The sequence below is a fragment of the Cladophialophora bantiana genome (genome assembly GCF_000835475.1).
Source record: "Cladophialophora bantiana CBS 173.52 unplaced genomic scaffold supercont1.14, whole genome shotgun sequence".
Lineage (NCBI taxonomy): Eukaryota > Fungi > Ascomycota > Eurotiomycetes > Chaetothyriales > Herpotrichiellaceae > Cladophialophora > Cladophialophora bantiana.
In genome coordinates, this window is record NW_015971588.1 from 421,061 (window position 1) to 447,949 (window position 26,889).

General features: G+C 49.8%; 11 protein-coding genes across 11 annotated transcripts; 5 read left to right on the forward strand and 6 right to left on the reverse strand.

The window, feature by feature from the left end:
• Nucleotides 1-70: 70 nt before the first annotated feature.
• On the forward strand, nucleotides 71-1,335 carry Z519_08947 (uncharacterized protein; the record flags this gene model as incomplete). Its single annotated transcript, XM_016766674.1, has 4 exons — nucleotides 71-429; nucleotides 534-640; nucleotides 750-982; nucleotides 1,060-1,335. The coding sequence occupies 4 exons, from the start codon at nucleotides 71-73 to the stop codon at nucleotides 1,333-1,335; spliced, it is 975 nt and encodes a 324-aa protein (XP_016616972.1).
• Nucleotides 1,336-2,289: 954 nt separating this feature from the next.
• Z519_08948 (uncharacterized protein) lies at nucleotides 2,290-3,732 on the reverse strand (the record flags this gene model as incomplete). The annotated part of the gene is made up of 2 exons (XM_016766675.1): nucleotides 2,290-3,384; nucleotides 3,586-3,732. The coding sequence occupies 2 exons, from the start codon at nucleotides 3,730-3,732 to the stop codon at nucleotides 2,290-2,292; spliced, it is 1,242 nt and encodes a 413-aa protein (XP_016616973.1).
• A 756-nt stretch (nucleotides 3,733-4,488) lies between these two features.
• Nucleotides 4,489-5,075, reverse strand: Z519_08949 (uncharacterized protein; the record flags this gene model as incomplete). Its single annotated transcript, XM_016766676.1, has 3 exons — nucleotides 4,489-4,676; nucleotides 4,780-4,924; nucleotides 4,992-5,075. The coding sequence occupies 3 exons, from the start codon at nucleotides 5,073-5,075 to the stop codon at nucleotides 4,489-4,491; spliced, it is 417 nt and encodes a 138-aa protein (XP_016616974.1).
• A 1,715-nt stretch (nucleotides 5,076-6,790) lies between these two features.
• Nucleotides 6,791-7,216, forward strand: Z519_08950 (uncharacterized protein; the record flags this gene model as incomplete). The annotated part of the gene is made up of 1 exon (XM_016766677.1): nucleotides 6,791-7,216. One exon carries the CDS (start codon nucleotides 6,791-6,793, stop codon nucleotides 7,214-7,216), a length of 426 nt encoding a protein of 141 aa, XP_016616975.1.
• A 2,401-nt stretch (nucleotides 7,217-9,617) lies between these two features.
• Z519_08951 (uncharacterized protein) lies at nucleotides 9,618-12,289 on the reverse strand (the record flags this gene model as incomplete). Its single annotated transcript, XM_016766678.1, has 3 exons — nucleotides 9,618-12,030; nucleotides 12,084-12,138; nucleotides 12,196-12,289. The coding sequence occupies 3 exons, from the start codon at nucleotides 12,287-12,289 to the stop codon at nucleotides 9,618-9,620; spliced, it is 2,562 nt and encodes an 853-aa protein (XP_016616976.1).
• A 347-nt stretch (nucleotides 12,290-12,636) lies between these two features.
• Z519_08952 (uncharacterized protein) lies at nucleotides 12,637-14,331 on the reverse strand (the record flags this gene model as incomplete). Its single annotated transcript, XM_016766679.1, has 2 exons — nucleotides 12,637-12,831; nucleotides 12,886-14,331. 2 exons carry the CDS (start codon nucleotides 14,329-14,331, stop codon nucleotides 12,637-12,639), a joined length of 1,641 nt encoding a protein of 546 aa, XP_016616977.1.
• An 892-nt stretch (nucleotides 14,332-15,223) lies between these two features.
• Nucleotides 15,224-17,361, reverse strand: Z519_08953 (uncharacterized protein; the record flags this gene model as incomplete). Its single annotated transcript, XM_016766680.1, has 6 exons — nucleotides 15,224-15,940; nucleotides 16,000-16,109; nucleotides 16,159-16,634; nucleotides 16,697-16,821; nucleotides 16,898-17,125; nucleotides 17,188-17,361. The coding sequence occupies 6 exons, from the start codon at nucleotides 17,359-17,361 to the stop codon at nucleotides 15,224-15,226; spliced, it is 1,830 nt and encodes a 609-aa protein (XP_016616978.1).
• Nucleotides 17,362-18,693: 1,332 nt separating this feature from the next.
• On the forward strand, nucleotides 18,694-19,017 carry Z519_08954 (uncharacterized protein; the record flags this gene model as incomplete). Its single annotated transcript, XM_016766681.1, has 1 exon — nucleotides 18,694-19,017. One exon carries the CDS (start codon nucleotides 18,694-18,696, stop codon nucleotides 19,015-19,017), a length of 324 nt encoding a protein of 107 aa, XP_016616979.1.
• A 1,264-nt stretch (nucleotides 19,018-20,281) lies between these two features.
• Nucleotides 20,282-20,509, forward strand: Z519_08955 (uncharacterized protein; the record flags this gene model as incomplete). Its single annotated transcript, XM_016766682.1, has 1 exon — nucleotides 20,282-20,509. One exon carries the CDS (start codon nucleotides 20,282-20,284, stop codon nucleotides 20,507-20,509), a length of 228 nt encoding a protein of 75 aa, XP_016616980.1.
• A 239-nt stretch (nucleotides 20,510-20,748) lies between these two features.
• Z519_08956 (uncharacterized protein) lies at nucleotides 20,749-25,168 on the forward strand (the record flags this gene model as incomplete). Its single annotated transcript, XM_016766683.1, has 11 exons — nucleotides 20,749-21,314; nucleotides 21,411-21,662; nucleotides 21,732-21,781; nucleotides 21,928-22,203; nucleotides 22,261-22,444; nucleotides 23,297-23,348; nucleotides 23,418-23,567; nucleotides 23,612-23,820; nucleotides 23,868-24,242; nucleotides 24,291-24,765; nucleotides 24,809-25,168. The coding sequence occupies 11 exons, from the start codon at nucleotides 20,749-20,751 to the stop codon at nucleotides 25,166-25,168; spliced, it is 2,949 nt and encodes a 982-aa protein (XP_016616981.1).
• Nucleotides 25,169-26,380: 1,212 nt separating this feature from the next.
• On the reverse strand, nucleotides 26,381-26,797 carry Z519_08957 (uncharacterized protein; the record flags this gene model as incomplete). Its single annotated transcript, XM_016766684.1, has 1 exon — nucleotides 26,381-26,797. The coding sequence occupies one exon, from the start codon at nucleotides 26,795-26,797 to the stop codon at nucleotides 26,381-26,383; it is 417 nt and encodes a 138-aa protein (XP_016616982.1).
• Between the last annotated feature and the right edge of the window lie 92 nt (nucleotides 26,798-26,889).

The window sequence follows — 26,889 nt, forward strand, 5'->3', positions numbered from 1 at the left end:
ATATCCTCGCTTCGAAATCGGAGACGGACCGGGTGCACCCCTCTTGCTTGCTGTGCTTCGCCGTCTTAGAATGACGGAAATGATTACAGTTGCCATAGCCGGCGCCACCGGCGGCGTTGGTCGAACCATCCTTGACCACCTTGAACTTAGCAGCAACAAATTCAAGGTCATTGTCCTGAGTCGGAAGCCCCCAGAGGAAGCTGCGGGGTTATCTGCGACTGGCACAAAGTACATTCACATCGACTACGACGATGTAGATGTACTTGCCACGGTGCTGGGCGAGCTGGATGTCCACACCGTTATTTCGACGATTGGCATCAGCTCTGCTGAGACGAGCCGGGCTCAATGCAATCTGATCAAAGCTGCTCACAAGTCCAGCGCAACAAAACGTCTAATTCCCAGTGAATACTGGGCCAAGACGGTTCCTGAGTATGTCTCCTCCCTGCTCAGACTTAATACTCTTCTTCTCATTCGCGAGTTACATCCAAATCTGTCAAAGAGCCTACTAACGGGATAGCGTTGCTGTTACCCAGGCTCTTGCCTCTGGATCCCACGGTGCAGTGGAGGCTAGATGCAGCCTCACTGCTCCAGTCCAGCTCCCTACAGTATACGAGAATAGTTTGCGGCTGGTTCATGGACTGTAAGTCATCCTGTTCCGGCGCCGCGAAGACTGTCGGGCGGTTCATCCGGGCATATCTCCCTAAGGCCAGATTTTCTAGTCCAAATGCAAGGTCTGACTGATTATGCAGATTGGGGAATGCCCTATGTCAAGTCTCACCTATCGGGCTTCTCATGGGGCGTAGACCTCTTTAATCGCAGAGCGGCCATACCGGGGGACGGTAAAAATATTCTGAGCCTGACCCTTGTTGCTGACGTTGCTCGAGCTGTTCTGCTGCTGCTAGACGCGGAAGAATGGCCGGAGTGGACATTCGCAGTCGGAGACAATGTCACCTTCGAGGAGTTCCTGAGCACCGCCGAGAGAGTAAGAGGTCGGTATCTCCTTTCCCCGGGGAACACTGATGACTGTCAATATGAATCGCATTCAACGTATTGACGCAGCTTGCAGGGTCCAAGTTCGAGCTCACCTACGACAGTCTCCAGGAGCTGGAAAATGGCAAGGTGACATTGCTGCCGAAGCCAGGCTCCACAGCGTGGGAAGCGTCGGCTTCGGAGACACAAGACAGAAAGGATATGCTAACCCTGTACGGCAAAATTTACATCTCAGGCGTGCTGGATCTCTCGCAAGAATCACCGCAATTATCGACAGTGTTTCCGGACTGGAACCCCAAAAAGCTGGAGAGTTTCCTCGCAGAAGTCTGGCAGGGAAGACCATAAGCGGGCTTATTGGCTTATCATTGACCATTGTCGGCACAAATGATTTTGTTCGACATAGAACATGCATATTTGGATATCGCAGGTCTAGTTCAGTAACAGTTACGAAACTAGCAGCAGTACCGAGTACGGAATACGGGAGGAACGTGTCGAGGCTGCGTATCGTGAGGCTGAACCTCGTAATACTATGATTTCCGAGGCGATTTTCTCCGGCACCGGAATAATTATCTCGGTAAAGCTTCCGACTTTAACAACAAACTTGGAAAATCCCACATATTTGGACCGTACAATCCTTGCTCTGTATTATGTATTCACGAACTTCTCCCTTCTACATTCCACATTCCAATCGCTCAAGGAAAACACCCGGCTCAATCACTCCTATCCATCAAGCCAGAACAAACGTGGTCGGTCACCGGCTACGTCACTATGTCGCTATGAATTGTTACTCTCCCTACGAAGTGCTTTCTCTACAAGCCTTGCAAGGAGAATAAAAAAAAGAAGAAAAAAAATATTCAATCCCTCGTGTTCTCTCCACGGGTCCCGAAATCTAGACGATTCCAAAGGGTAGAATTTCTCCCCATTCTGTGCGACGCAACATATCACTTTCCAGCTGCTTGGACTCTTGCCACAAGCTCTTCCTCGCCGAAGTCACGGCCTGCAAGTTTTGCGTCATGCGGGCTTGCACGGCTAGAGCTGGTGGGTACTTCTTCACACACTTTGGTTGCAAGAATAAATGTATTGGACCTTCATAGTTCAACCTGTTCCCGTTTGCACAGTGGACTGGTTGACTCCTAGCGTGCCTACATGAAATATCCCTTGAGGTAGAGGTACATTGGCATCGAATACTCGTACAACATCTCGTATCATCCATAATTCGTCACATCATGTCTTCAATCGATTCGCTCTGAACGCTACAAAATCAAAAGGTCGACAGCCAGAGCCTCGATTGGCTGTGGTCTATCCGCCACCAGGTTTCATATTCCCCAGATTAGTATTCTGGAGCAAAGCTGACACTTGTTCTGCAGAATATCCGAAGAAGACCGGGCCGTTAAATATGACCTGGGTCCGGGCCTCTTTGCCCTCAACAGAGTTATCTGTCCATCTCTTCTGCTGAGACGTTCTCGGACTCCGCTCTAGCGGGTGGTCATCCCGCGACGCGAGTGGGACAGGCCGTGAACTCGCGGAGTGAATCTTCAGATGTGCCACACCATCGTCGTCCTGAAGGGCACTAGGTGTGGGCTCTTTATCAACAGGCACCGAGATCCCCCATGGCCGACTGGGCGATTCTCCCACCCGGACCTCTCGCAAGGGCTTCTCAAAATGTGATAATCTCGGCTCCTCATCAGGGACGACATCCGGAACTGGAGGCGCGACGGCAGCTTCACTGACATTCTCGGCCCATTTCTCCACCGCCTGAGTAGAATGTTCGTCAATCCGATCTCGCTCGGGCAGATAAGCTTTGTGCTTAACTCCCAGTCCTTGTATCATGTTCACCAAATTGCCATACTTTGCATCTAGTTGTCGGGCACTGATTTCATTGCCCTGGTACCTTCGCACACAGATTTCGTGGCTTCGGGGAATTTCATGCTTGTGGTTCTCGAAATATTTAGCCATTTCTTCAGGAGAATGTTGATCGAGGAACCGGATAGGACATTGCCCCGGACGTTGCTCTGCATTCGGCGAGCGCGCTGAGTGTGTGTCTTGGTGGAACTCTGCAGCTATAGGATCAGCGTGCGCAGACGACCCAGGTCCATTCTGCATCTTTGCAAAGGGGCACCCCAATGTCCCTTGGACGCCAGGAGTGGTAAAATCCCGCTCAAGATCTTCGGGGTCCCCATTTCGGAGCGACATCGGGCAACGCGCCCCGTTGGTCTGAGGTATCTGTGTCTTGGACATCTTGTACTTTTGGATGGCTTGCTGCGCTTCGCGGATAGGGAGAGAGCACTCGATGTCAGTGTTGATGGCAGGAAACTGTCGGAATTGTCGGAAGACTTCACTCGGAGCAATGGAGGAGGCCGAGAGACTGCTGTCAGCAGCTAATATCTTCTCATACTACAACATGTTTCAATCAGCACTCCTTTCCCATTAAGCAGGGCTTGTGAAAAACAGCTCGGGTAATCTGCATTCAGCTAATACATGCAATGTGTCGCTCATCGCTGCGAAAGAACTGCAGCTCTTGATCTAGAGCTAATCAAAAGATTCTCATCATAACGCAAGTGTGAGAGTGATAAAACGGCAAAGATAGCGGCTCACCTCGTTTGCTGCAAACTCGAGCCTCTCCCTCAAGGCCTTTTCGTTCTCGATGTGCGCGCGGACGGTGGACAGGAGGGCATCAAACCCAGAGATTAAGGAGTCGATAAGAGCCGACTGACTGGCGTCAGGAGGAGGAGGCACGTTCATCGGACTTGGAGACAGGGACAACGAAAAGCTGATCTAGTGGACTGAATTCTTGGTCTTTCAGAAGTCGGCCAAGGCACCAGCAATATCAGAAAATCGGAAGACGTTGCGCAGCCAAGAGAAGTGAAACTAGCCCAAGGCCGCCCAAGGCTAACCCCAGATTAGGAAATTGGTCACGCTGCCCTATTGTCTACATCCAAGGTTCCAAGGTCAACAATCTGGATACCAGCAGATGCAAGGTATCTTTGGAACTGTCTCTGTACTGAATGCCCTCTGAGGATATCTGACATTCAGTTGATTTGATGAAAGGATTCACGTCCAGAGAGGCGATACCATTGAACGGGGGCGAGGCTACTAGCCATGGGCATCAACTCGTACGGCGGTGGGTATAGCCTCTTCCCAACACGCACACTCAACCCAAGGAAGTCCTCTCTGTTGGTAACTTGATTGATTGTCAATTCTATGAAGGATAGTCCCCGAGGACTATATAAGAAGAACCCTAGTCTAGGGTCGGCGCCCCAGCCAATCATAACGCTATCCACCACTTCAAACTTCTCCCATTACACCATAAAGTACTCCAGCTTCTCGTACAATTCCGTTACGAAACATGGCTTATGGCAATCATTTTCACCGCTGGCATTATTCCTCCTGCACATCACAACTGCTGTTGGAACCAGTCTTCTCCTAAGACGCCTAAAACTGATGCCCAAAGCATTATTTGCGGTCAAGATAACACGAGGTGTACCGGCCACGTCCTGTTCAAAATTTGGACATTATCCAAGCAATTCCTCCACTACCAGCAGCAGTCAAGGCAAGTCCAGCAGCTTGGGCAACTCCATTGATAGCGGCTAATCCTGAACCTGCAGCACCTGCACTTTGAGCTATAGCAAAAGGACTCCCAGCTACGACGTTTCCAATTCCGCCATGGATAACGGCAGCCGCGGACGCTTTGTATAGTTGGGAATGGTTAGTGAATGTACGGATCAAAGGTAGGAAGTCGAGAAGAGGAGCGTGGTCAGCTATGAAGTGTCTGCCCCTGGTCCCGCTTACCTGCTTCAACACCACTAGCTCCAAACCCTATTGAAGAAAGGACTGGTACAACAACGAGGCTGGGAGCAGCAACAAGAACAACGCCCGCAGTCCCAACGACCCCGCATGCAGCTAGACCTGGATTTTGGGCGGTCCAAGTAACAGCCTAGAGATTTTCCAGTACGGGTTAGCAGCTTGTGAATTGAAATGCGGGAGATAAAAGGAGGACCTACCATTACCGCTGCTTTCGGGCCGTGGTTAGCAATCGCTTTCGCGCCAGAGACAGTGGCCCCCAGGATCTTGCTGCCTAAAGACATCATCTCAGATCGTAGTGTTGATTTAATATCATTACTTAATAAAGATGTGAGTGAGATCATTAAATGAAGTCTCCTGGAAGTCATAGAAGGGAATTCATGGTCGTGGGAGGTCGTGGCTGGGCCAAGGCCAGGCCGGCCGGCCAGGTAAGGCTGTGCAGGCCATGCAAGGCAAGGCAATTCCCCCTCCTTAAATCTCATTGTCACTCAGACAACGTTTCAATCAATCAATCGACCCATTTCTGAACCAAGATTTTTTGAACAGTGTATATGGTACTGACTTTGCTTACCTTAGTCGAAAGTTATTTCTGTTTCTACATTACCGTTATCGAACATGGGTTCTTCGTGCCGCAGCCGGTTTCGTGCGTCATCATCTGCCAGAGTGACCCGTCGCTGTGGAAGACATTTTCGACTGGCTCTTCCTTGGAATAGCAAGCGAGTGTTTACCAGAAGATCACTACTTCGAAATGATCCGGAATTTTCGAGAGAGACTTTCCGACGACCTTTGTCAATCCGCTCTACTACAAAGACTTATCGCCGCTGCTCCCAGCAATCTGCGCGCGACTTCTCGCAGCATCCCCCCCAGGGCCGGGGGGGGAGGGGGGTATTCCTCTGCCGGTCTTTTGTGAAAGTCCTGCTAACTAGAATCGCCATTGGAAATGACAGCGTAGTAACAGACCCCCTGCCTCTGGCTCCAGAGTACTCGCTTAGGCATAAGCAGAGAACTTTTGCAGTAGAGCGCCTTGAAACCGCCTTGCAAGTCGCCTGTGAGTATGCCGATGGCGGATTTGTGGGAAAGATTTTAGAATTCGACGACGGTAACATATCCCCCTTTGCCCTGGAAGAATCATATTCATGGAACGCTCTGCGCATGTCTGCCACCAAGGACAAACCTCTCACCTGCGAGATTTGATGGAAAACAGCATGTTCAAAAATGGACAACAAGGACTTAACAGAGGCCCGCCCCGGCACTATTCTCCCCTGTTCACTACTTCCCCTGCTGCTTACGTCGGCTCGGGGCCTGTATGCACTCAGTAGGACACTCCGGCTGCTGGGCCTCGTGATGCCTACCGAGAGAGAAGCTTTCCCGTCATTGACGGGGAGAGACGTTTTCTTATTACCGTTGCTGCTTGCAAGCAAGTATGGATTCTTGCAGACCTTGCAAATAATTTCTTGCGATCATAATTGCCACGTCCCGTTAAAGAGCAACCCTGATTTCGCCCTATTTCTGGCTCTAAGAAGTGGAAACAATGAAGTCGCTACGTTTGTGTATACGACTTCATTGAAGAGGTTATCAATATTTAAATACGAGACGTGATGATCGCAGCACTCACGACGATGACGGCGGCGGAGATATCTCCACGAGCGATGACAAGCGTGACGACGATACCATTATCGCCACAGAAGAGATGATTAAGAATGGCTTGCTCACGGTGGTCGAGTGTGACGGAATGGAGTCTAATTTCCGGTCTATACTGTCGAATTGGCGAGATCCTTCGATACTCAAGGATTCTCAAGAGCGAACACTGTTGATGATCTCGGCAAGAATAGGATCTGTCGAGCTTGTTGAGCAATTATGCAGAAGGAGCGACGAGGGCCTCGACGACAGTCGCACCGAGCCGACGGATAACGCGAAGCCAACGGCAATACACTACGCTTGATATCACGGGCATTTGGCGGTAGCCGAATTCCTCGCTCTGAGTACTTCTGTCAGTGTAATGGCTAAGGATCATGAGTTAGCAACGCCAATGATAGCGGCTGTGATGGGGGGCCATCACAATATTGTCGAGATTTTGCTCCCGCGCCTGTCATACGACGACCTACATGCCGAGTTTATCATCGCCTCGAAGAAGAGGCTGGAGCGTGTCCTGGGCTTGATTCTCAAGGCTACCACCGACGAAAACCAGAAAGCACTCGAAGAATTTGTCAATGCCAAAGGGGAAGATTCCAACACGCCACTACATTATGCGGCCGAAAGCGGTCATGCTCGAGTGGTGCAGTTCTTGTTGCTGCGGCGGGCAAACCTCGAAGCGGTCAACAGTTCGACGATGATACCACTTGCCAAAGCAGCACTTTCTTCATCCCTGGATTCAATAAAGCTGCTTTTGGATGCAGGAGCGTCGCTAGAAACACCGATCGGATAGGAAAATTTAGGATTGACTGAGGCAATATTCAACGAAAATGAAGCAATAGTTCAGCAGCTGTTCGAATACGGCGCCGAAATCCGTCTGCCTGATTCCTGGTCTCATTGCTCCAGTCTCCTTGAATTCACCCCCAATTTTTCGTCTGCCAGCGTCTGAGAAGTCGTCTTGAAGCATTTTGACAAGATAAGGAAGTCGGCCGTGGGCGGCTCTCTTCCAGAAGGAATTCCGACCCCGACAGAAACTTGGCGAATGTTGATCGAGGAGGGCAGTGGAATTTCGTTCGATGCTCTCCTCCGGGCGCGGGATGGAGTTGGCACTGTTGTAACAGAGCACTTCAGGGTTCGGCGTGTACGTACAACAACGCACAGAGGCCTGTCCAGCCTGTAGATCGGGAATCGAGAGCGCGTTTCTGATTGACACTGACAGGGCAACACCACCACCAACACGGACCCCAGAGAGGCAGCGGCTAGGGTAGCGACCGCCTAGCACGGCGACGGCAATGAGAAGTAGGAACGGGCCGATGAAACACTTAGGAACAGGTAGACGGCATCAAAAGCATGGACTACTGATACTCTCTCTAAATTATTGTAAAGAATGGCACTCTGCCAGCACTGTAAACTGTTCCGCAGTCCCTTGCCAGCCCATTTTGGTTTGACATGTGACTAGACAACTTCTCTTCCCCCTGCTACCACTCTACCAGCCCTGCACAGCACAGCACAGCCACTTTGCCTTGTTACACTAGCGCATTAAAATACAGAACTCTTGTGATCAGGAGAAATGAATACCAGCCAAGAGAGGTGGCGCTATTTTCGAGCACTAGGCGAAGTCGCTATTCGGAGGCATTGCCTCACTATGGAAGGCGAGAGACTCTTCCTCGAAGTCAAACTGGTACTGGACTAAACAGAATCGATTGTAACCGGTATTCTGCGCACCGCCTAGATATGTGGGTGGTCAGAGATCTCTCTCCCTTCTTCGCTATAGCAAGTTTTGGTGTGGTCGCAATAGTAGCGAGACACTGTGAAGAGACCGGCCCACAGATCCTGGCATCGAGGGCAGGAACCCTCCAAAAGAACCAGCGCTAGCAGCCAAGTTTGGCGGTAGATTTCGCTGCAGTGTGCACTGAACTGTAAGAATTAGTAGTTGTGGCAATCATCGCTAACAAGGCCAATAGGTGGGGTCCTCCCTCGTCGCATCCCGGGAACGGCACTGCTAGAAGATCTCATTTGACACGCGATCTGTTGAACTAGAATAACATAAATCCCATCCGCCCAGCTTTGGTCAGAGTATAGTGAGGTACCTGTAAGGGTTCTCGCTCATCGTTACATCTGTTTATGAGGCCTTAACCTGCTAGTCGTGGTGATTGACTTCGTGCTCCGAAAAGCCAAGTGATCAAGTACTAGCACGACTTTTTGGAGAAAGCGTATATAAGTTTGCAGACTTTGTTCTTCCAAAATACATGCCTTACACTTGAATTGCGTGTTGCCAAGATGCAAGAGCACGGCATGGTGCCTTATTGAAGGGTGCTTGATTGCTGGTTGAGATATGCGTCATGCAAACAGGTCTGCATGAGAGAGGGTGTATAAGAGAAGCCGCGCGAGTAAGCCGTATACGCAACCGCAGTCGAGGATGGGATCGAGACTGAGGTTCCACTAGCGCAGGTGGAAAGACTGTTCTCATAAATCCGTAACTCACATATATCTGCAGTAGTTGGAAGCTTTCGCAAACAGTCATATCTGGAAGGCTAGATCTGTTCACGTGAATATTCGGAGCGCACGTTGATTAAATCGGGCTGAAGTGCGACTTTGAGTCGTAGTTGATCTGACAAAGTTCTAAGCACATCGTGGTGGTTGAAGCCGCAGAGCCATCAAAATAATTATACGCGATCCTCGTGCTGGTGGCCAACGCTACCTGCCGTCAATATGTCTCCAAGCTGTTATTGAGATACTCCATTGTCTCAGAAAAACTAGACCCTTACCTTATGTGGTCACACGCAACCAGGTTTACTTAATAATGGTAGTAAACTCCTTCGCAGAAGAGTCTGAGCACTGAAACGCCAAAACCTCGGTTCGTAGCGTTGGCACTGTGAAATTGTGAGACTGAGAACTGATATATTGATGACGTAAATGGATAGTGTTGGTCTGTCTTCTCAATCATGTCTCCTTGTCTATCCCTTCGGCAGAGTCTTTGTAGTGCATTCTCTTTCAGACCGCAATTTATGACTTCTAGGGAGCCGGCACAAACTCAAGGTTTCCGGAGACACCAGAATTGAGAATGTAACAAATGGGCGTGGTATCCGAGATAAGGAGCGTTTTATTGGACCGCGCTCGTTCTGGCGGCGATGTATTACCATTGGTCTTTGCCGACCGCGCCAATGTAGGTGGCATTGTGTAGTTCCTCTCTTTTAGCCAACTTCCAGCGGCACAGTCAATTGCTCCGCTGCTGCACCTAGGAAATCGCCGATTGTGCGAAGAAGCCGTGAGTGTTCCGACCCGGGCCTGGGAGAGATCTCGTCGACAAGTTGTGCGTAGACGAGCACCATCTTTCGCGCTGATACAGCACCCGGGAAGTATGTCTCACCCCCGAAAGTAAATGCTCCTCCCTCCACGATGAATCTCCAGACCTTGTTGTTCACGGACGTCGCCAAGCGATCATTGTCTTCGAGTCGAGACCGCGTGCAGAAACCTTCATCACCGATGCTGGACCAATCGGGACTTTGCAAAAGTTCAGTGGGTTCGTCATAAGAATGGTCGTTCCAATGGCTGACACAGACATACATAGCCATGACTAGAGCTGCATTCGACAAGACCAATTCCGGCAACAAAGTCTTGAAGTCGGAAACTCTCCGCTGAGAGAGAATGCTGAAGATCTGTGCTGAGTGCACGGCAGCCCGTCGTGCGCTAGACGTCTGCGACCACAATAAAAGGTCCCTCATGGCCTTTTGTGAGGCTTCTAAACCTGTCCTGCTGCATGCAGTCTGGACTCGATCTATGTCTGCGCACAATAGGAGGCAGAGATGATTCCAAGTCAACGCTCCTGGCGCATCTTGGTGGATCATAGGCATCTTGGTCGTGGCAATGGATACCAGAGCCCTAGCGATGTTCGATGCACTCTCGTTTTGCGCATATGCTAGCGATGGAACAAAAGACGTGAGTCTGGAGGAAGACGTCGCCTTTGAGAGAAGCTTGTGTCTGTATGCTGCTTCCCGCAGGGAGAGAACGTCGAGGAGGGTTCTCAAACCTAGGGAATCGAGAGTAGAGATCGGTGACCCTCCTCCTAGCGGCGCTGCTGCTAAATCAACTTGGCGGGTCATCATCGATGCTCCAGATTCGACCCTGCAGAAGAACACGGTTGCTGAAGGCGCATCAAATAAGGTCGAGTCACAAGGTAACACCACCTCTACCCTTTCAATTCCAATATTGGCGGCCAGATCAAGCATCCTGGTATAAGCTGAATCGATCGATATCAAGCATGTTACTAGTCTTTTCAAAGACTCAACCCGTGCCCAAGCCTTCCACTGTTCCTCTGGACTCGAGAAACTCTGGAACATCTCCAGTGCTACCGTCTCGCCATCATGAGCCGAGAACATACCATGGCGATCAGCGATGAAGAGTGTCTGTATAGCAAGCATATGTGCTTGATACTCGTCGACTAATTTCTCGCAGCTCAAACCCAGATATAGCACGAGAAGTGCCGATGCTAGGGACGTCAAAAGTTGATGAGCTCCTCCCTTTCCGAGACCTTTATAAGTGAGGTTCAGCCGACTAAACCGTATTAATTTGCCGAGGTATAGTCGAATGAGATCTTCCGCTCCGCCAGGATTGAGAATTGACAGTCCGATCAAGCATATGGGCAGCAAGAGCCAGCTAGGCGTTAACTTTGCATCGAAGGTGGCTTTGTGCAAAAAGGGCAGGACTGGATGAAATCGCCGGAAATAAAAGTCGATGCTCATATCCAGCGTTTCTGTAGCAGGGAATGGGAGTCGAGGTGCCTGAGGTGACAGACCTTCCACTTCCACTTCTTCTTGCACTGAAGGTACGGAGATGTGAGGCGATCCCGGAGCAGTGACTCCGCCGGTGTAGCTCTCAGCAGGGAGGAGATTTGTCTCACAATCAGACATAAGTCTAGCTCTGCATTCGTCGTCCATATTCCACCTTGAACTTGGGCTACTTGCCTTCTGAGATCGAGATTGGCCCGCGAGCAATGCGTTTGAGAAGAAGTTGTCGGCAGTGTGCCCCGCGGCGCAGCGCCACATGTTGCGAATCACACGTACGACAGGATATGCACGTCTTCTTGGCCATGCTTGCTGCACGCGCTTCGACAGCTCTAGGGACGCGGCATCGAACAGAGTTGCATTTGTGCTTTCCTGACCCGAAGGTGAAAAGGGCAGCATGCTTTGGTCTGCCGTTGGGGCGGGCGTGATCCATCTGTCGAGGGCGTCGAAGACCGAAGGAAAATCAAGGTTGTAGCCACAAAGTGCGCTAAGATCAAAGCCAGTGTCGGAAATTGAGAAAGCTTCTGTCGACTGCATCTGCTCCGAGGCTGGAAATTGCATCGCATGTGTGATAGTATTAACACTGGGGGTTGTGGCTGATACAGCTCGGTAGTCGAAAGAAGAAACTATCCCGCCACCATGGCTCAATCCGAGAGCACGTTGGTCGCTAGCGAAGTTCGTCTGCTGCAATTCAAAGGATGCCTCTGGCGCAGATTCTTCTGTGACAATTGTGCAATCTTCTCGATCTTCTCGGCCCTCCGTAGTCACCCTGTCCTCTTGGTTTTCCGACCCATGGTTTCGAACATGCCGAGCAAGCACGTCACTAATAAAGGGCACGTAAGAAAGGCCAGAGCTTTTCAATTCCACACTGCGTACCTTCTTGCATATGATTTGTAGCAGAGGGGGCACTGGAATGGCTTTTCGCCTGTGTCTATGCAGCTGTCAACCCACCCACCCAGCTAATTGACCCTGACCTTGTCAAACATACGATGTCGTTGATGTCGGCGAAGGTGCTCGTTTCTGCTGAATCGGCGGTCACAGAATTGACACTTCTTCCCGGTAGCAGGCGAAAGACCGCTCATTGTGTTCAGGTATCGTGGTCATGCTATATTGAAGTCGCAGAGAGTGGGAAAGGAGGATGCAAAGTCTAGACTTCGGTAATTCATGATAATATGTTAACCCAACCTGGTGGGGCTACTGGCCTCGGTCTAGTTACTGCGGGGAGTGGAGTTTAGGTGTGGATTGCGGTGCCGCGCTTAGGCTTGCCACGAGTTGGATTAGAGACACATGGGGTCTTGAATGTAGAATTTGGACTCGATTAATTCAAGGTACGATTCTGCCGAAGCAAAGTAAGATTATAGCCTTCAAATCACGGACATAAGTGAATCCTCGGGTTCAGCTTGAAGCACCAAATCGCTATTTTTCTATATTATGCTTCCAACGGTTCCATTCTGACTTTTGTCTCGCCATCAAATTGCCTGAGAAACTCCCTTGCCGCGATGCCTTCGTTGATGATCATCTCGCGGTGTCGATCACTCCGAGGAATGAATCGAGCTTGGAACGGCTCCGGGCGCATGTTCTCCGACTCTCCATAAGCAAATATATCTACCGGAATCTCGTTTCCCTTCTTAACAGTCAGTAGTGGTACATTTTTCACGGGCAAAATTCTTGCACTCACGTTACCATCGATGCCTGGGCGGATATCAAATGCCCACAGGAGTCGTGCAAACGTCAGAAAGAGTCCCTGCTCTGCAAGTGGCTGTCCGCTGCACTGTCTTCGTCCCCAACCAAAGGCGTTGTGACCTTTCTTATTGGGGTAAGGACGCTCTCTGTTGATGAAGCGTTCGGGCCGATATATATCTGGGTCAGGAAAGTCGTTCGGGTTTCGGTGGATGGCCCAGAGATTGCCCGTAATCCAAGTCCCCTTGGGAATAAAGTAGTCGCCGTACACGTCATCCTGCGAAGGTGCGTGAGGAATTCCTCCCAAGATCGTGACTGTTCGCCAACGGAGCGCCTCCTCGACACAGGCACGAATATAAGGTAACTGCGCCTCGTCCGTCCAGTCCGGCAATCGTTCAGTCCCAACAACATCATCGATGAACTTTTGAGCTTTCTTTTGGACTTCGGGAAAAGCGCACATGGCAAGAACAAATGTCACCGTGGTACTTGCCGTCGTGTCCACTCCGCCGCCAATCATGTTGCCTGTCAAAAATGAAATCTCTTCGTCACAAAGGCCATTCACTTCCTTCTCTGCGAAGAGCGCCTTTGCGAAGTTGTCCGAACTTGCAGTGGAAGCTTCTCGGGATAAGGATGTAAAGAAGCGTTGGAATTTCTTGCCGTTCTCCAAGATTTTCGATGCCGCAGGGTAGATCCATCTCGGGAGTTTGATTAAGAACGGGATGGTCTCCATGATGAACATCCCTGGCATGACCAAGTCCACCCCTTCCATAAATTTGAGTGCAACTTGTGCCACACCGTCGTTCATCTTGTCCACTCGACGTCCAAATCCAATGCAAGAGACAATCGAGATCGAGTATCGTTCGATTGCTTTGACATAGTTTTCCGGCGTTAACAACAAATCTCGCAGTAGAATACGAATTTCAGATTCTTGAAATGGCCGGTAAGAGCGCACCGCTTGAGAGCCCGTGGCATTATGAGTAAGCCGGCGATGATATCGCCAGCGATCGTTGTGCGGTAGGCAGACTTGATCGTAGTCGGTAGCATTCCGAGAGTCCCCAAGCATGACCATATGTGGCCGAGAAGAATAGATATTTGCCCTTTTGTCGAGTAAATCGGAGATGGACCATATGTCGTTGCAGATGATATTTGGCCTGTGACCGTGCCAGATTGTAACCATCGAACTCTTATATTGCTCGCTTAAATCCGCCATGTAGAGCCAGGGCCGCGGCAGCCTGATCTGGTAGTGATTACCAACAAGTGGCCATGGAAATGGTCCCGGTGGAAGCCTCCGTCGTTGCTTCAGAACTCGGCAATAATCGAGCAGTACGTAGGTCAGTCCCAATGCGAAAGGGAGAGCAAGCAGTGAAATAATAACTTGCAAGATCGACCCATGAGTGAAGCGGCTCAGAATACCAGTGCTTGCGAGATTAGTTTCCAACTTCATGGTCAAGGTTTATTGCAAAATTGAGGGCGAGTTGGTAGAAGACTACAGCCTTTTTTTAGTCGTCGGAGCCTCTGCGCCAGGATATATGCTGGGAGAGGGGGCATATTGCACTTGGGCTATTTGCCGATCGGAGTGTCACAGATCCGCAAAACCAGTCGACAACGAATCTTTGTCAATAGTCAAAATTCAAAGACCTGCATGAGTCAATCCACATCGATTGACACTGAGCACTTTCGAGCGTCCCCCACATTGCAGCCCACCATGTTCTGAAGTGGGTTGACAAGGCTGATGTGGGGGTGGGTCTCGAGCCTTTGTAACGCCCCACACTCTATCAACTCTTGGACACTACCGCCACATTACCTCGGGTCTCTTTCCTGGCACTCAATTTTCGGGACCGGTGGATCATGTTGTGGCTTAGATCGTCGAGTGTGGGTATTTGCTTACCACGGATACTGCATTGAGCAGTTTTACCTGTATGATAATGAAGTGGCATAAAGGAGATTTAAATTGTTGGTCGTACATGTGTTATAGGTTCCTTTACTCGGTAGCAATGAGCAGGTCAGCTAGTCTGCCAGAACACTAGCCGACAAGATCGTAAGGTTCGTTCTGCCTCATTGAAAGACTCACGAGATAAGCCTGGGTTAGCAGGAGCAAGGGGGTTCACGTTGCCCGATTCAAACACGTTAAGCATTTACATAGAACTTAGACTTTCCAACTTTCTTTCTCTCTGTAGCCAGGTGATAGCCGCATATACAGTATACAGTATACCTGTAAAAGCCGCTGAGAGTCTTGCGTCTGGGCAATTTTGAACTTATTGGACCCCTTCAATCATTGACCCAACATTTTTTTCCTTAGCAGTCTTCAGAGATATTCGTTCGGGATGGTTTTGCTTCTACTGCTCATCCAACGCCGGTTCTCGAGCCTGCCCAGTGTGCTTGTGTCCATGTGTTGTCCCTTCCTTGCTGAAAATACCTTCCCTCTCCATGTGAATCGCAGTATGGTTTGTCAAGTAAATGGAAGGATCCCGAATGAAGCATCCAATAATGATGGCGATCACTCCGAAAGGGATCGTGCTGTAGAAGACCATACGGAAGGCCTTAGCGTAGACAGACCGGGCTGCGGTGATAGCTGCCTCCTGCACGGTAAGCGTAGCTCCCGGAATACCTGCAAAGGCCCCAGGAACGCCGACCACGGTCTGGATGGTTGCTGGGATTAGTAGATCGAGACCTGCAGGAGTAAAGCCTTCTCCAACAGCTGCGGCCGCTATGGCAGGGCCGAGATCCTGGCCTACCACGCTCTGAAGAATCGTATTGAAGATGGCGTTTCCCACACTTCCTCCCATGCTTCGAAACGTCCCTATCAGGCCAGTCGCCAGGCCTAGATACTTCAATGGAATGTTGAGACCTGCAACAACGTAGCAAGCGAGTACGACTAATGCAAAAGGTCCCACCGCAAAAGCCTGAAGTGCGGCCCAGCCGATCTTGTTCTGCGGAATAACGGCGGCCAGGCAGGCGATGAAGATTGTTTGGATGACCAGGGAAACCAGGATTTGCGCCTTCAAATGTTTGATCTTTCCCATGAAGCTTGTTGCGACGGCACCAAATAGCAGCTATTCTCAGCATTAACGCTTTCCCATGTTTGGTTTTTGGTATAGAGTGTCAAACACACCTGAACAATCCCATTTGGCAGGGCAATGTATCCGATCTCTATCGGATCACTTGTGAAGATATATAAAGAAGCCTGTGGGAGTAGTGCCATCATGGAATAGAATGTCATCCCTGAGATCAGTCAGTACAAGGGATTAGATGAAAATAGACTCCTTCCTACCAGCCACAAAGACGATGCCGAGCAACATTGTAAAATCTCGCAGTTTCCTGAAGACCACAAGCGGAAATAGTGGTCTTTTCGCCAATGTAAAGTCGTACGCAAAGCAAGCTACCAAGCAACAGAAGCCAGCAATGATCGGAACAATCACCGAAGCACTTCGCCATGGATGATTCGCCTGGCCAGCCCAGGTCAAGCCAATGAGGAAGGTTACTAAACCAGCCGAGTAAAGTGCGAGTCCAACAAAGTCTAACTCTTTGACTTCTTGCCAGCGAGTCTTTTCGATGTCGAATTGTGGTCTTTTGGGAGGCCAATAGAACAGCAGAGTGCCCAATGTGCTGACCACAGCAAAGATCAGCCCGATGTAATAACACCATCTCCATCCCAGTGATGTGTGCAAATTCAACTCGGTTGCAATAAGGACATTGGCACACCATGGAACGTTGATGGCGTATTCGGTGAGTGCCAGACCTGTTCCACTTATTTTTTTTTGAATCTTAGCATCATGCACACAAGGAGCAGGAACCTACCAAGAACTTACCGCCATTTATTGGGAAGCAATTCCGAAATACCAGCATAGCTCACGAAGATAATACCACAGCCAAAGCCGAGAAACGTTGAGGCAACAATGATGGTGCTCACATCTTGTGCCGTTGCAGCCACAACCTGTTATTTGTGATTAGCCTCGCAAACTCTCGAAGTATCTAGTGCAGAAACAAGGGGCGAGGCGCCTTTTACATACCGAGCCGACGACGCAGAAAATTTGGCCAGACAGGATCGTCCATCTCCTTCCAAACACATCACTCAAGCCCCCCGCCATTGAGAAGGACACGGAAGATGCGATGGACCATCCACCTACCAGCCATGTAATCTTGGTGGTGTCTCCAAGGTCCGTGCCGATTGGTATGATTATGCCAGTTGCAAGAGAAAAGCCACAGGAGATGGGGCAAATGTACGACATTGCCAAGGACTGTCACAGCAAGTCAACTTTCAGGAAGATCTACCAATTAGATGAATGTCTAGGCCACATACAACGACCGCTAGTATCGTCGACAGAGACAACTTTTCCGCATGTTCAGGGTTGTTCTCGAGAGCTGCTCGGTGAGGGTCAATGAAATCCAGAGGAACGTCCTCAACATGCTGTTGGTGCAAATTCGCAGACGCCTTTTCAAGTTCACTCGCACTCGTCTTCGAATCAGCTTCCATTGTGGAAAGATGTTCGCCAGCGTCTTCCGTTTGTAGGGGGAGCTCCTTCGCAGACGGACAGGCAGGGGTGGGAGGCGCAAGATATTTATTTTCGGGCTCCTGTTTGTCTAACTAGGATTCTGTCTAAGACATCAACAAGGCATTATGTGGTTAACTTCGATCGTTTGGCTCTAAGTATGGTAGCCATCTAGAGAAAACGTGCCCCCACATGGTCGATGGCCGTGATATTAGCGAGACGCGTGTGAAAGAGGAGTGGCTTGGCCAATGGTAAGAGTCCATTTTGCCCTGTGCCACGAGGAGCAACTGGTCCCAGGTCAAGATAAGGGAATTACCAGAGTTTTAGTTCCCGTATAAAAGAAGCGGACTTAAATCAATCACCGCATCTCCTCAATCTGAATCTGGAGTATGTGAGCAATCCGGGGTCGTTGCTAACTTGCGGTCAGATATTCTGGGGCCCCCACATAAAAAAAGCGTTTGACAGAATCACTGGGCAAATCTCGGGTGTCGGTTGATCCCCCCACTCCTACTACTGATATCTCCAGCGGTAACGCTGGGTAGAGTGGATATTTCCCTCTATTAACCAACCAACCTATTGCTAGACTCCTGGCCATTTCAATACTCTTCTCCTCTTGACTTCACAGAGACACATGCTCAACAAAGTCTTTGACCCCAACCCGGTCCTTTGACTACTTCTTCCCTTGTTCACTGGCCAGTTATGACAGCTGTCGCACCTGGCGATATAGTAAGAATTGGACTGAATCAGACAAACTATGTTTATGTGGTTCTTCACGTGCTCTGGGTTGTGAAGATGGCGTATCCACCATTTTTCGCCGACGTCTGGAACATGGTTCCTCACGAGCGGCTGAGGCCTCGCTAGCCCCTCAATCGTGTGAGTTTACTCCCTACGCATGAACAGGCTTGCTTCATTTCGGCTCCTGGCGCCGACTCCTGAACTCCAAGTTGTCTAGTTCGCTAGACAGCTTAACACGAGCTGCTCATATACCAGACAAGGCCAAGGTCTGCAGACACCACTTTCACACCTTCAGTAGGGGCAGGCACCGAGCAAGCCTACCTTCACTTCATACAGTTCAAGCTAAGATGACCCTGTAGCCCCACTCCGCAGAATCCAGATCAGCGTCGGAGTCACTGGATTTCAATTACTATTTCCTTGGGCCTGCCTGCTTCCTCCGATCACGGTCTCTGAATAAGTGGCCTGTGTCGAAGGTGGACTTACATCCGGCCAAAATCGCGACCAGAGCGGGTTCCACCATGTAGTCAGACCTCAAACACTCCTCCAAATGCCGTCCACAACGGAAGAAAATTGTTGTAGCAATGACGGGTGCTACCTGTGCCATCCTCGGAATCAAGACATTAATTGCTTCACATCAGCTCAACGTCGAAACTCAGCTCATCAACAGTCAATGGGGACAAAAGACAATCAAATACGAGACCGATTACGATGCTGCCGACGTTCGCGCACTGGCAGACCATATCTACAGTATTCACGGCCAGGCTTCTCTATTGGCAAGCGGGCCATTTCGTGCTGATGGCATGGCCATCCTATCGTGCAGAATGAAAACTCTCGCAGGGATCAGCGCTGGCTATTGCGACGATATGAAAGCCAGAGTTGCAGACCTTACTCTCAAAGAACCATAGCAATTTGTTCTGGTGGTGCGTGAAGCTCCTTTGGGCAATATTCGCCAGCGAAACATGCTCTCCGTCACTGAAAGTGGTGCAATTATTTTCCCGCTTGTCCCGGTATTCTACCCCCGCCCGGCCAGCATTGACGACATTGTCAATCAGAGCGTTGGGAGGGTGCTAGATATGTTTTGTCTGTACGTAGGAAACTTCAAACATTGGTCTGGCTTCTCCTGATCAAGGTTATGGTCAACCAAAGCATGGCATGAGATTGTGACGTCCGATGCCCGTAAGAAGATAAAGATCTTGAGAATCCTATAGATCCGCGGGCCGGCAACCTTGAGGCCTATCTCTGTATCCATAGTATTTCCGAATTGGTGACCTACGACTTGCAGGAAGAAAGGTGGTTTAGCATGGATCTATAAAGTGCTTCGTTTCAAAAGAGGTTCGAAGCGGTGTGAAAACCTAGCAAGGCATTTACTAGAGATCTCTTGCGAACCGCTGGAGGAATCCGTTGCGTGAGGCTTGATTCCTTTATCTGGCTTGCACACACAAAGAACCAATAATGAGTGGGATGGGCAATGGCGACCAAATCTTTGAGTCTGACCTAAGACAATCATCCTTGATGAGATCTATTATTGTAACCAATTCAAGCTTAGGGACCCGTCCCTCATCCAGGCAAGATGGCACCCCATGAATACATCTCGTCAAGGGACTGCGGTGCTGTGTAATGATAATCAGGCCCGTAGCCCGAGGCTACGCGACCCACGCAGCGGTCCAACCTACAGCGGACCCGCGTCGCTGGTGTAGCTCGCTGGCAGGATCTAACCGATCGTGGATGGCATTTTAATTTTTACGATACCTTCTATATCCGCGACAGAATGGTTCGGTAAGCAGCTTTCTCCGCTGATTGGCTCCAGCTACAAACCGTCTTAGGTAGGCACATCTGTGTGGACTCTCTAGTATGTCTAGCCCGTGCTTCTGACGGTGAGAGCCTGATTTTTTGCCACGGGGAAGACTGAGGTGACAGCGAAGTAAATTTGGGGGGTGAGCCTTGGCCAAGAGTGGACTTGGGAGCCCCCCGTCCATTGTTTAGCTGATGTTCATTATGATTTCGGCGGTGTATGGAAAGTACACGTCTATCTACCTTTATTATCACTTTATCCCGTCAACTTACCAAAGTTCTCACCTGGTGCGAGGTCTTCGCCCAGTAAAGCTGTTGAGTTGCCCTGCCTGGCAGCCTTTCAGACTCCACGACGAACAACGCCTTTTCTTGTAAAATATGCGACAAGGGATATGGGAGAGACGACCACTTGCAAAAGCCACTTGGACACCACAGTTCTATCCGTCCCTTCAAATACCATCAGGGTGGAAAGTCTTACCAACGCAGAGACGTCCTGACTCGTCATTACCAGAATGGACTCCACCAAAACCAAAATGCGACTCCAGCGAGAAAGTCCAACAGAAGGTCATGCGACCGATGCGTAAAACAGAAGAAGGCGTGCAATAACTCCCATCCGTGCGGCAGCTGCATAGCCTAAAAAGTGGCCCGCACCTATCCTCCAGAGTTAAGCCTTCCCCGTCGTCAGGTCAGTTTTGGCGATTTCCGACACCGAGCTTGATTTTCCTGATAGTCTACGGTCTCAACATCCCCAACCCGGTTCGGGTGCTTTAGTGGTCCCTGTAGAGGGTCTCGGCCACTGTCAGCTTGCGCAGAAGGATCATTCATCTGAGTTGCCGCAACATAACATGTGCGAGGAAAGCTCAGAACTCGAAGGTTTCGCTGCAAACTCAACGAACCTCGAGCTGGATTCGACGTGGCAGAACGGGTGGCTCAGTAACCTTGACAGTACCTCGACATTGATAACTAACCGTGACCCAGCCCTCCACTTCCAGTTCCTGATTCGTTTTGCGAAGAACCGAGGCCTTGCAGACACATTTGAGATTGGTAAATTTGCTCCGGCTGCTCGACAATCAATTTGCGGTCGTCAGAATGTTAAAGCACGGGATGACGGCCTCGGGTTATCCAAGGGACAGGCCGCATCAGAGGCCAGCTCAACAGAACTGAGCCAGCTTTCACAAGATCGGACACTCGTAATTCCGTTTTCAACTGGGGATGCAAACCCGAGAACTTTGTGCAATGGCTCGCTTCTGATGAAGACTATGGAAATATGTAATGGACTCAAAACGACACTGATGAACAAATCAGTGGGTTCGGCGTTGTCAATGGAATGGTCCCCGCTGACCAAGGCCATGGCCCAGCAGTTTTTCGGCCCCTCGAATCTGAGAGCTTTCATGCAGAGATATTGGACATTGTGACATCCCCACTGGCCTTGTATACATAGGTCTACTTTTTGTTACCATACAACTGCAAGCACACTTCTAGCACCTCTTGTTCTGATTGGGGCTAGTTTATCATCGCACAGCTATGATCGTGGCAATGCTACATCTGGTTCGACGTGGTTGAGGAGTGGGTATTCAACGATCCACACGTGTCGTCGGCGGCGACCGGCCGGGACGATCAGCATCTCTTCGAGAAGGACGAAGTCGGAAAGATTCAAGCTCTTCAATCCACCTATGCGGTTTTCATCTACCAATATTGGCAGGGTCGAGAATCTGCGAAGGCAAGGGTCTGCCGAGTTCGATTTAATGTGCTGGTCGGGGTAAGCACCGAGGAAATGCCTTATTGTCGGAAGTCGTCTCAACCACTAGCTGACCCTGACAACTGACAGATCACGAAAGACATTGGCGCCGGCAAAGCACAACATGCACAGGTCCCCCGGTTTAGTCAGGAACACTTTGACTGGAGAGAATTTTTCAAGACCGAGGAGTTAATACGGTTGGCCGCCCCAAGATAGTCCTGAACCATTCGAGGCTTACGGCTAATATGGTCACCATGGTTGGTTAGACTCATGACGTTTGTGCTAGTTATGGACACTGGCCTTACCACCTGGCACAACACTCCTGCAAAACTCGTCCTTCGCGAACTAGTGATGGCACCTGCGTGTCCCGAGCTGTGTTTTCAGGCAGAGTTAGCTGCCGAATGCGCCGACAAACTCAACGCTTGGCGCTCCTGTTTCCCTTATCGACCCGCTGAGACAATGTACTCGGTCATCCGTGTCTTCTGCAAAGCAAAACTTCCAGATGATACCAAGTTAGGTTTGCCCTATTGTAGCTTACTAAGTCTATGGGCAGTTGTCAAAGGTACGAGGATCTTCATCTGCTACGAGAACCCATTCAACGGCTGACAGAATCCTCTAGCTTTCTATACAATGGTATTCACCTTGGGCACCACCATAGGTCCAGAAGCCCATATGCAACCCATTCTGAATGGCATAGAGAGTTGGAAAATCGTATGGAACCGCCGTCTGAACAACGGTGACGATGACGCGCTCGACGTGCCTCTTCCTGACAATGTTGCGGGCACAATCAGGTCCAGCGCTCGGTTAATCGGGAAATGTCTAGGATTTTGGAGATACGCTGCAGAGTACTGACTCTTAGCTCGTATTCTCCTCATGAGGAAAGCATCTGTTGAATCAGAAGATCGGTCTGCCCGAAATCCGCTTTCAAACACAAATATCGACCCCAGTTGGGTCTTTTGTTCTTCTCCCTTCGACCGGTACGATCAGAATGTATTTCCAAGGCTGGTCCAATTCCTGCAGCGAGAACAGCGTTTTGAAAGAAGCATGAACCAATACTCGCTCTAATGGCCGGCCCTCCGAGTGACAATATGTACTCCGCAACATGCTCAGTAAAAGCTTCACTTGGGAGCCTTGATTGTATCACATTCCTTCCGAAGCTCATTTAATCCACTTCCAAATCTAGCCCTCTCAGAACTGTCACTTGTTGGTTACTGAATAAAAGGGCGACCTATTGAAGCCGACAACTCTCTGGTTGGCGAATGCTGACGGAAAACAAATTGTGCGTCCTCCCCCCCAGAAGAAACGCGCCAGATACAAGTCGGATATGGGGCCATGGGCCATGGTTGAACTCTTGCAAACATGATATGGCTCCTGGATAGCTAGCTACCGGAATACTTCGGGCAAAAACAGCATCCTCCTGATGACGATTAGATCATGTTCCACGCATGAGCAGTCGGTCGGGACAAGCCGATGTTCGGGTCCACCGTAATAAGCCCACAACATGGAGTGATGATTTCAAAGTTGATATAATACTGGATTAAGTTCCTGTTATCTAGGAAGAAAGACTGCAGTTGATTCTCCGTTCACACTGTCCGACCTTAACAACAAGATGACCTGCCAGTCAACTCGTTTCAATGTTGTCATCATTGGGGGAGGCCCGGTTGGGCTACTCACCGTATATTGCCTCCAGCGCATGGGTTTCTCGACGTGCGTCATCGGTCGATTTTATCCCTAAGCTTTTGCTAGAGGCTCCAGAGCTGACAATTTATCCCTCAGAAAGGCTTCACAAGGAGAAGATGCCCATGTACGGACGGGCGGCTTCGCTTTATCCTCGAAGTCTATAGATGCTCGACCAAGTTGAGCTTCTTGAACCGTTTCTTCAGATGGGCCTTGTTGGGCGTAATGGGACAAACTTTGACAGCTCCGGTAAACGGGCGGCCGGAAGAGGGTGGCAGCAGATTTTCTCCTAGTTTCACGGAACATTCTTTGATTATTTTCTCAACATTCGCTTGAAGTACTCGGAAAGTATTATACAAGCTGCCTACCAACGGGGCGGGGGGAACCTGTTGATCGGCTGGGAGTTCAGAGATCTAAAGCCATCTGTAAGCAAAGACGGTACCTGTCGCGTCACGGTACAAGTGGCGCATGTGGACGCTCCGGCGACCGACGAATTAAAATGGTAAGTAATTGGATTTCTTTTGTTATTAACAAGACTCCATGCGAGAGTGCCAAAAAACTAATACAGGCGCAGCAAATATCTTGTGGGTGCCGATGGGGGAATTCTCTCGTGCGTCGCCTCAGTGGCATATCTTTTCCCCAAGATGCAACCGCCTATAATTGGGTGCGAATCGACGGTGTTGTCAAAACGAACGGGCCCGACTCCAGAATCGGCGTGGCTGGCACCGAATCAGTTTCACATGGAAATGTTCTTTGGGTCCTTCTCGACCACTGCAGGACCCGGATCGGTTTTGCTCTGAACAAGGAGATGTACGAAAAGTACGACGACAAAATCACAGAAGAGCAAGCCAAACATAAGGCAACTCAAGCAGTTCTTCCTTTCACTCTAGAGTTCGAGTCCGTTGACTGGTACACGATCTACAGGTATGGGACATCTCAGAGACGGCCGATTTGTCGTTAACCTTTCAGCAGCATCCGACAGGGCGTTGCAGAACAGTACATGATTAATGACTGTGTTCTGTTAGCTGGAGATGCAAGCCACACTCATTCCTCTGGGGCTGCTCAAGTTATGAACACGGGTATTCACGATGCCATCAATCTGTCATGGAAGTTGGAAGGAGTTCTCTCCGGCTGGTTTAAGCCCGAAATCCTGCAAACTTACGACTCGGAGCGCCGACAAATAGCTCGTACGCTCATCGAACATGACAAACAGTATTCGACCTTGATTTCGGGTGACAAGATCGACAAGGTGTTCGAAGGCGACGTCAATCAGTTGCTCGCAAACTTGATACGTAACACTGCGGACTTTGTCCTCGGACTGGGTATCAGCTACGAAGAGAATATTATCAACCTCAGTCCAAATGCTGTGTTCCTTAGCGCGGGCCACCTCCCCGATGACGCACTACTCTACGGCCCTGGACGTAGCGTGCCTGTTCGCCTACAACAGGTGACACTAAACACAGGCGCATTCTGGGTTATCGTCTTCACAGGAAATCCCGAGATTACAAGACCAAGACTCAAAACTTTGCGGCGACACTTGTATTCTCCGTGTACTCTCAGGGACGCTGAACAAACGTGGCGTGGTCAAATACATGACGATAATCAACGGTTGCAAACCCCAGGGTGAGGAAGCAATTGGGATGGCCAGTTTCGGGCTGATCTACTATGACGATCATGCCATTGTCCAAGAGAAGTTCGGCTTCACCGAATCCGAGGGCGGAACAGCTGTGTTACGACCAGATGGCCATCTCGGTTTTGCCACGTCCTTAGATCGAGGTTCCGAAGTCGATGCCTACTTCCGTCAATTTGTAGTTGACCAAAGTCAGCTCGCACCGCTTTCCAAGTCTTGACTGATAGGTTATCACAGGTCGCCCCGAAATATTGAAGAGCAAGCAGAGATATAGCGAAATTGGCGTCTCGGCCATCTTGATTATTGCGTTCTTTCCTATTCTTTCAATAAGAAAAATGAGGTTTAACTTTGAATAATGTCCACGTCCTACAGAGCTCCTGGATGCAGCAGCATGATCCAATAAGTTGTGGGACCATTCACAGCCGCTATCGGTCATGACCTTATCATCTGAACTCGGTACAGCGAGCACACCATGCCTGAGATGCGAAATTCATGCCTTTAAGGTTAAAGGCTGGTAAATACTGGAGCCTCTCCCACAGCACTCATCCGATGGGGCCCGGATGACAGTGTCTGACCTAAGCCAAAGTCATCATTCTGCAGTGTCACTCGACGGGGCTCCAGCATTGCCGGAGCCATATATCTCTACACTAGTATATATATAGTTAGCTAGGCTCGCTAAATTCGGAAAGACTTCAAAGGGAAAGGGCAACTTGGCTCTAGCCAATCAGATAGCGCTGGTAGCCAGTGGGTCCAGGGCTATAACCACGACTACTGACTACAATAGTCCTGAAATCTAGGACTTGGACTAAGAATGGTCAGAATGCAGCCATAGAAGCGCTGCGGTGCTTTGAACTCTGAGAAAAAAAGGAAGAGAAGAGGAAAGCCAAGTACTTTTCTGTCCTTTAAATAGAAGTAACCACTGCAAATAATCCTACGGGCGACATTAACACAATAACTTAAAATGTTTGTACATTACTGTCCATTGTACGCAACAGACAACGCTCCTCATGATGATCATTAATTCAAACCAACATTGATACTTTTCACTTCAGTGAAAGCCTGCATCTCGCTCAAACTTTCTTCCCTGCCCATTCCTGAGTCCTTCATGCCGCCGAAGGTACTCCCTGGAAATGGCGCCCAACCTGGTTGATCCAAATTAACCCTCCGTCGATCCTCCGCGCCACCTTGGGGGCCAGGCAAATGTCTCGCGTAAATATCACAGCTGTGAGCCCCAACGGTGACGAATTAACCTGTTTAATGACGTCGTCGACGTCCTCCCACAGTGTTGACTGGGTTGCAAGATAGTCACTGTGGTAAACCACCTGAGACGCTAGACGCTTCACCAACTGCGCAAACTGCCTCAACCTCGTTGTTCCTGCAGTTCTGTGACAGGATGGCGACGGAGTAGGAGGTTTCAGGAATGCTCTTGTGGTTACAGGCCAATGTATATATAAACAGGCAGAGTCTCTCTGAGTAGCCAGAGGGACAGGACACAATCAACCAGATAGGTCCACAACTCAACCTCTCGTACAACACTACGCTTCAACTGCGCCGCAATGAACGCAGCGGTCAGAAGTGTGTTGGAACCTAAAGTTGGAATCGCCGAGTGCGCGATCTCGGACAGCAGCTGACTGTGACTTTGCTCTCGGGAGGTTGCAGAGTCCAAATGTCGAAGACCTTTCAAATCGTTTGCATACTCCGGTCTAGATAGGTGAATGTTTATCTTTTTGATCGCCGTATATGAATCTGCTTGCCATAGGCCGACAGCGTCAACGTTATACATTGCCATACTCTTTTTCAGCGGGTCGATATGGATGTGATAGGCTTTTGTGGTGGTGACGGTCTGCATTGTACAGGGACAAATGGGACATCACAATCCAAAACCAATGTGAGATCAGTCTTAGAGATGCTAGGGTGGGACGAGTATCTGCCACTGAGCCA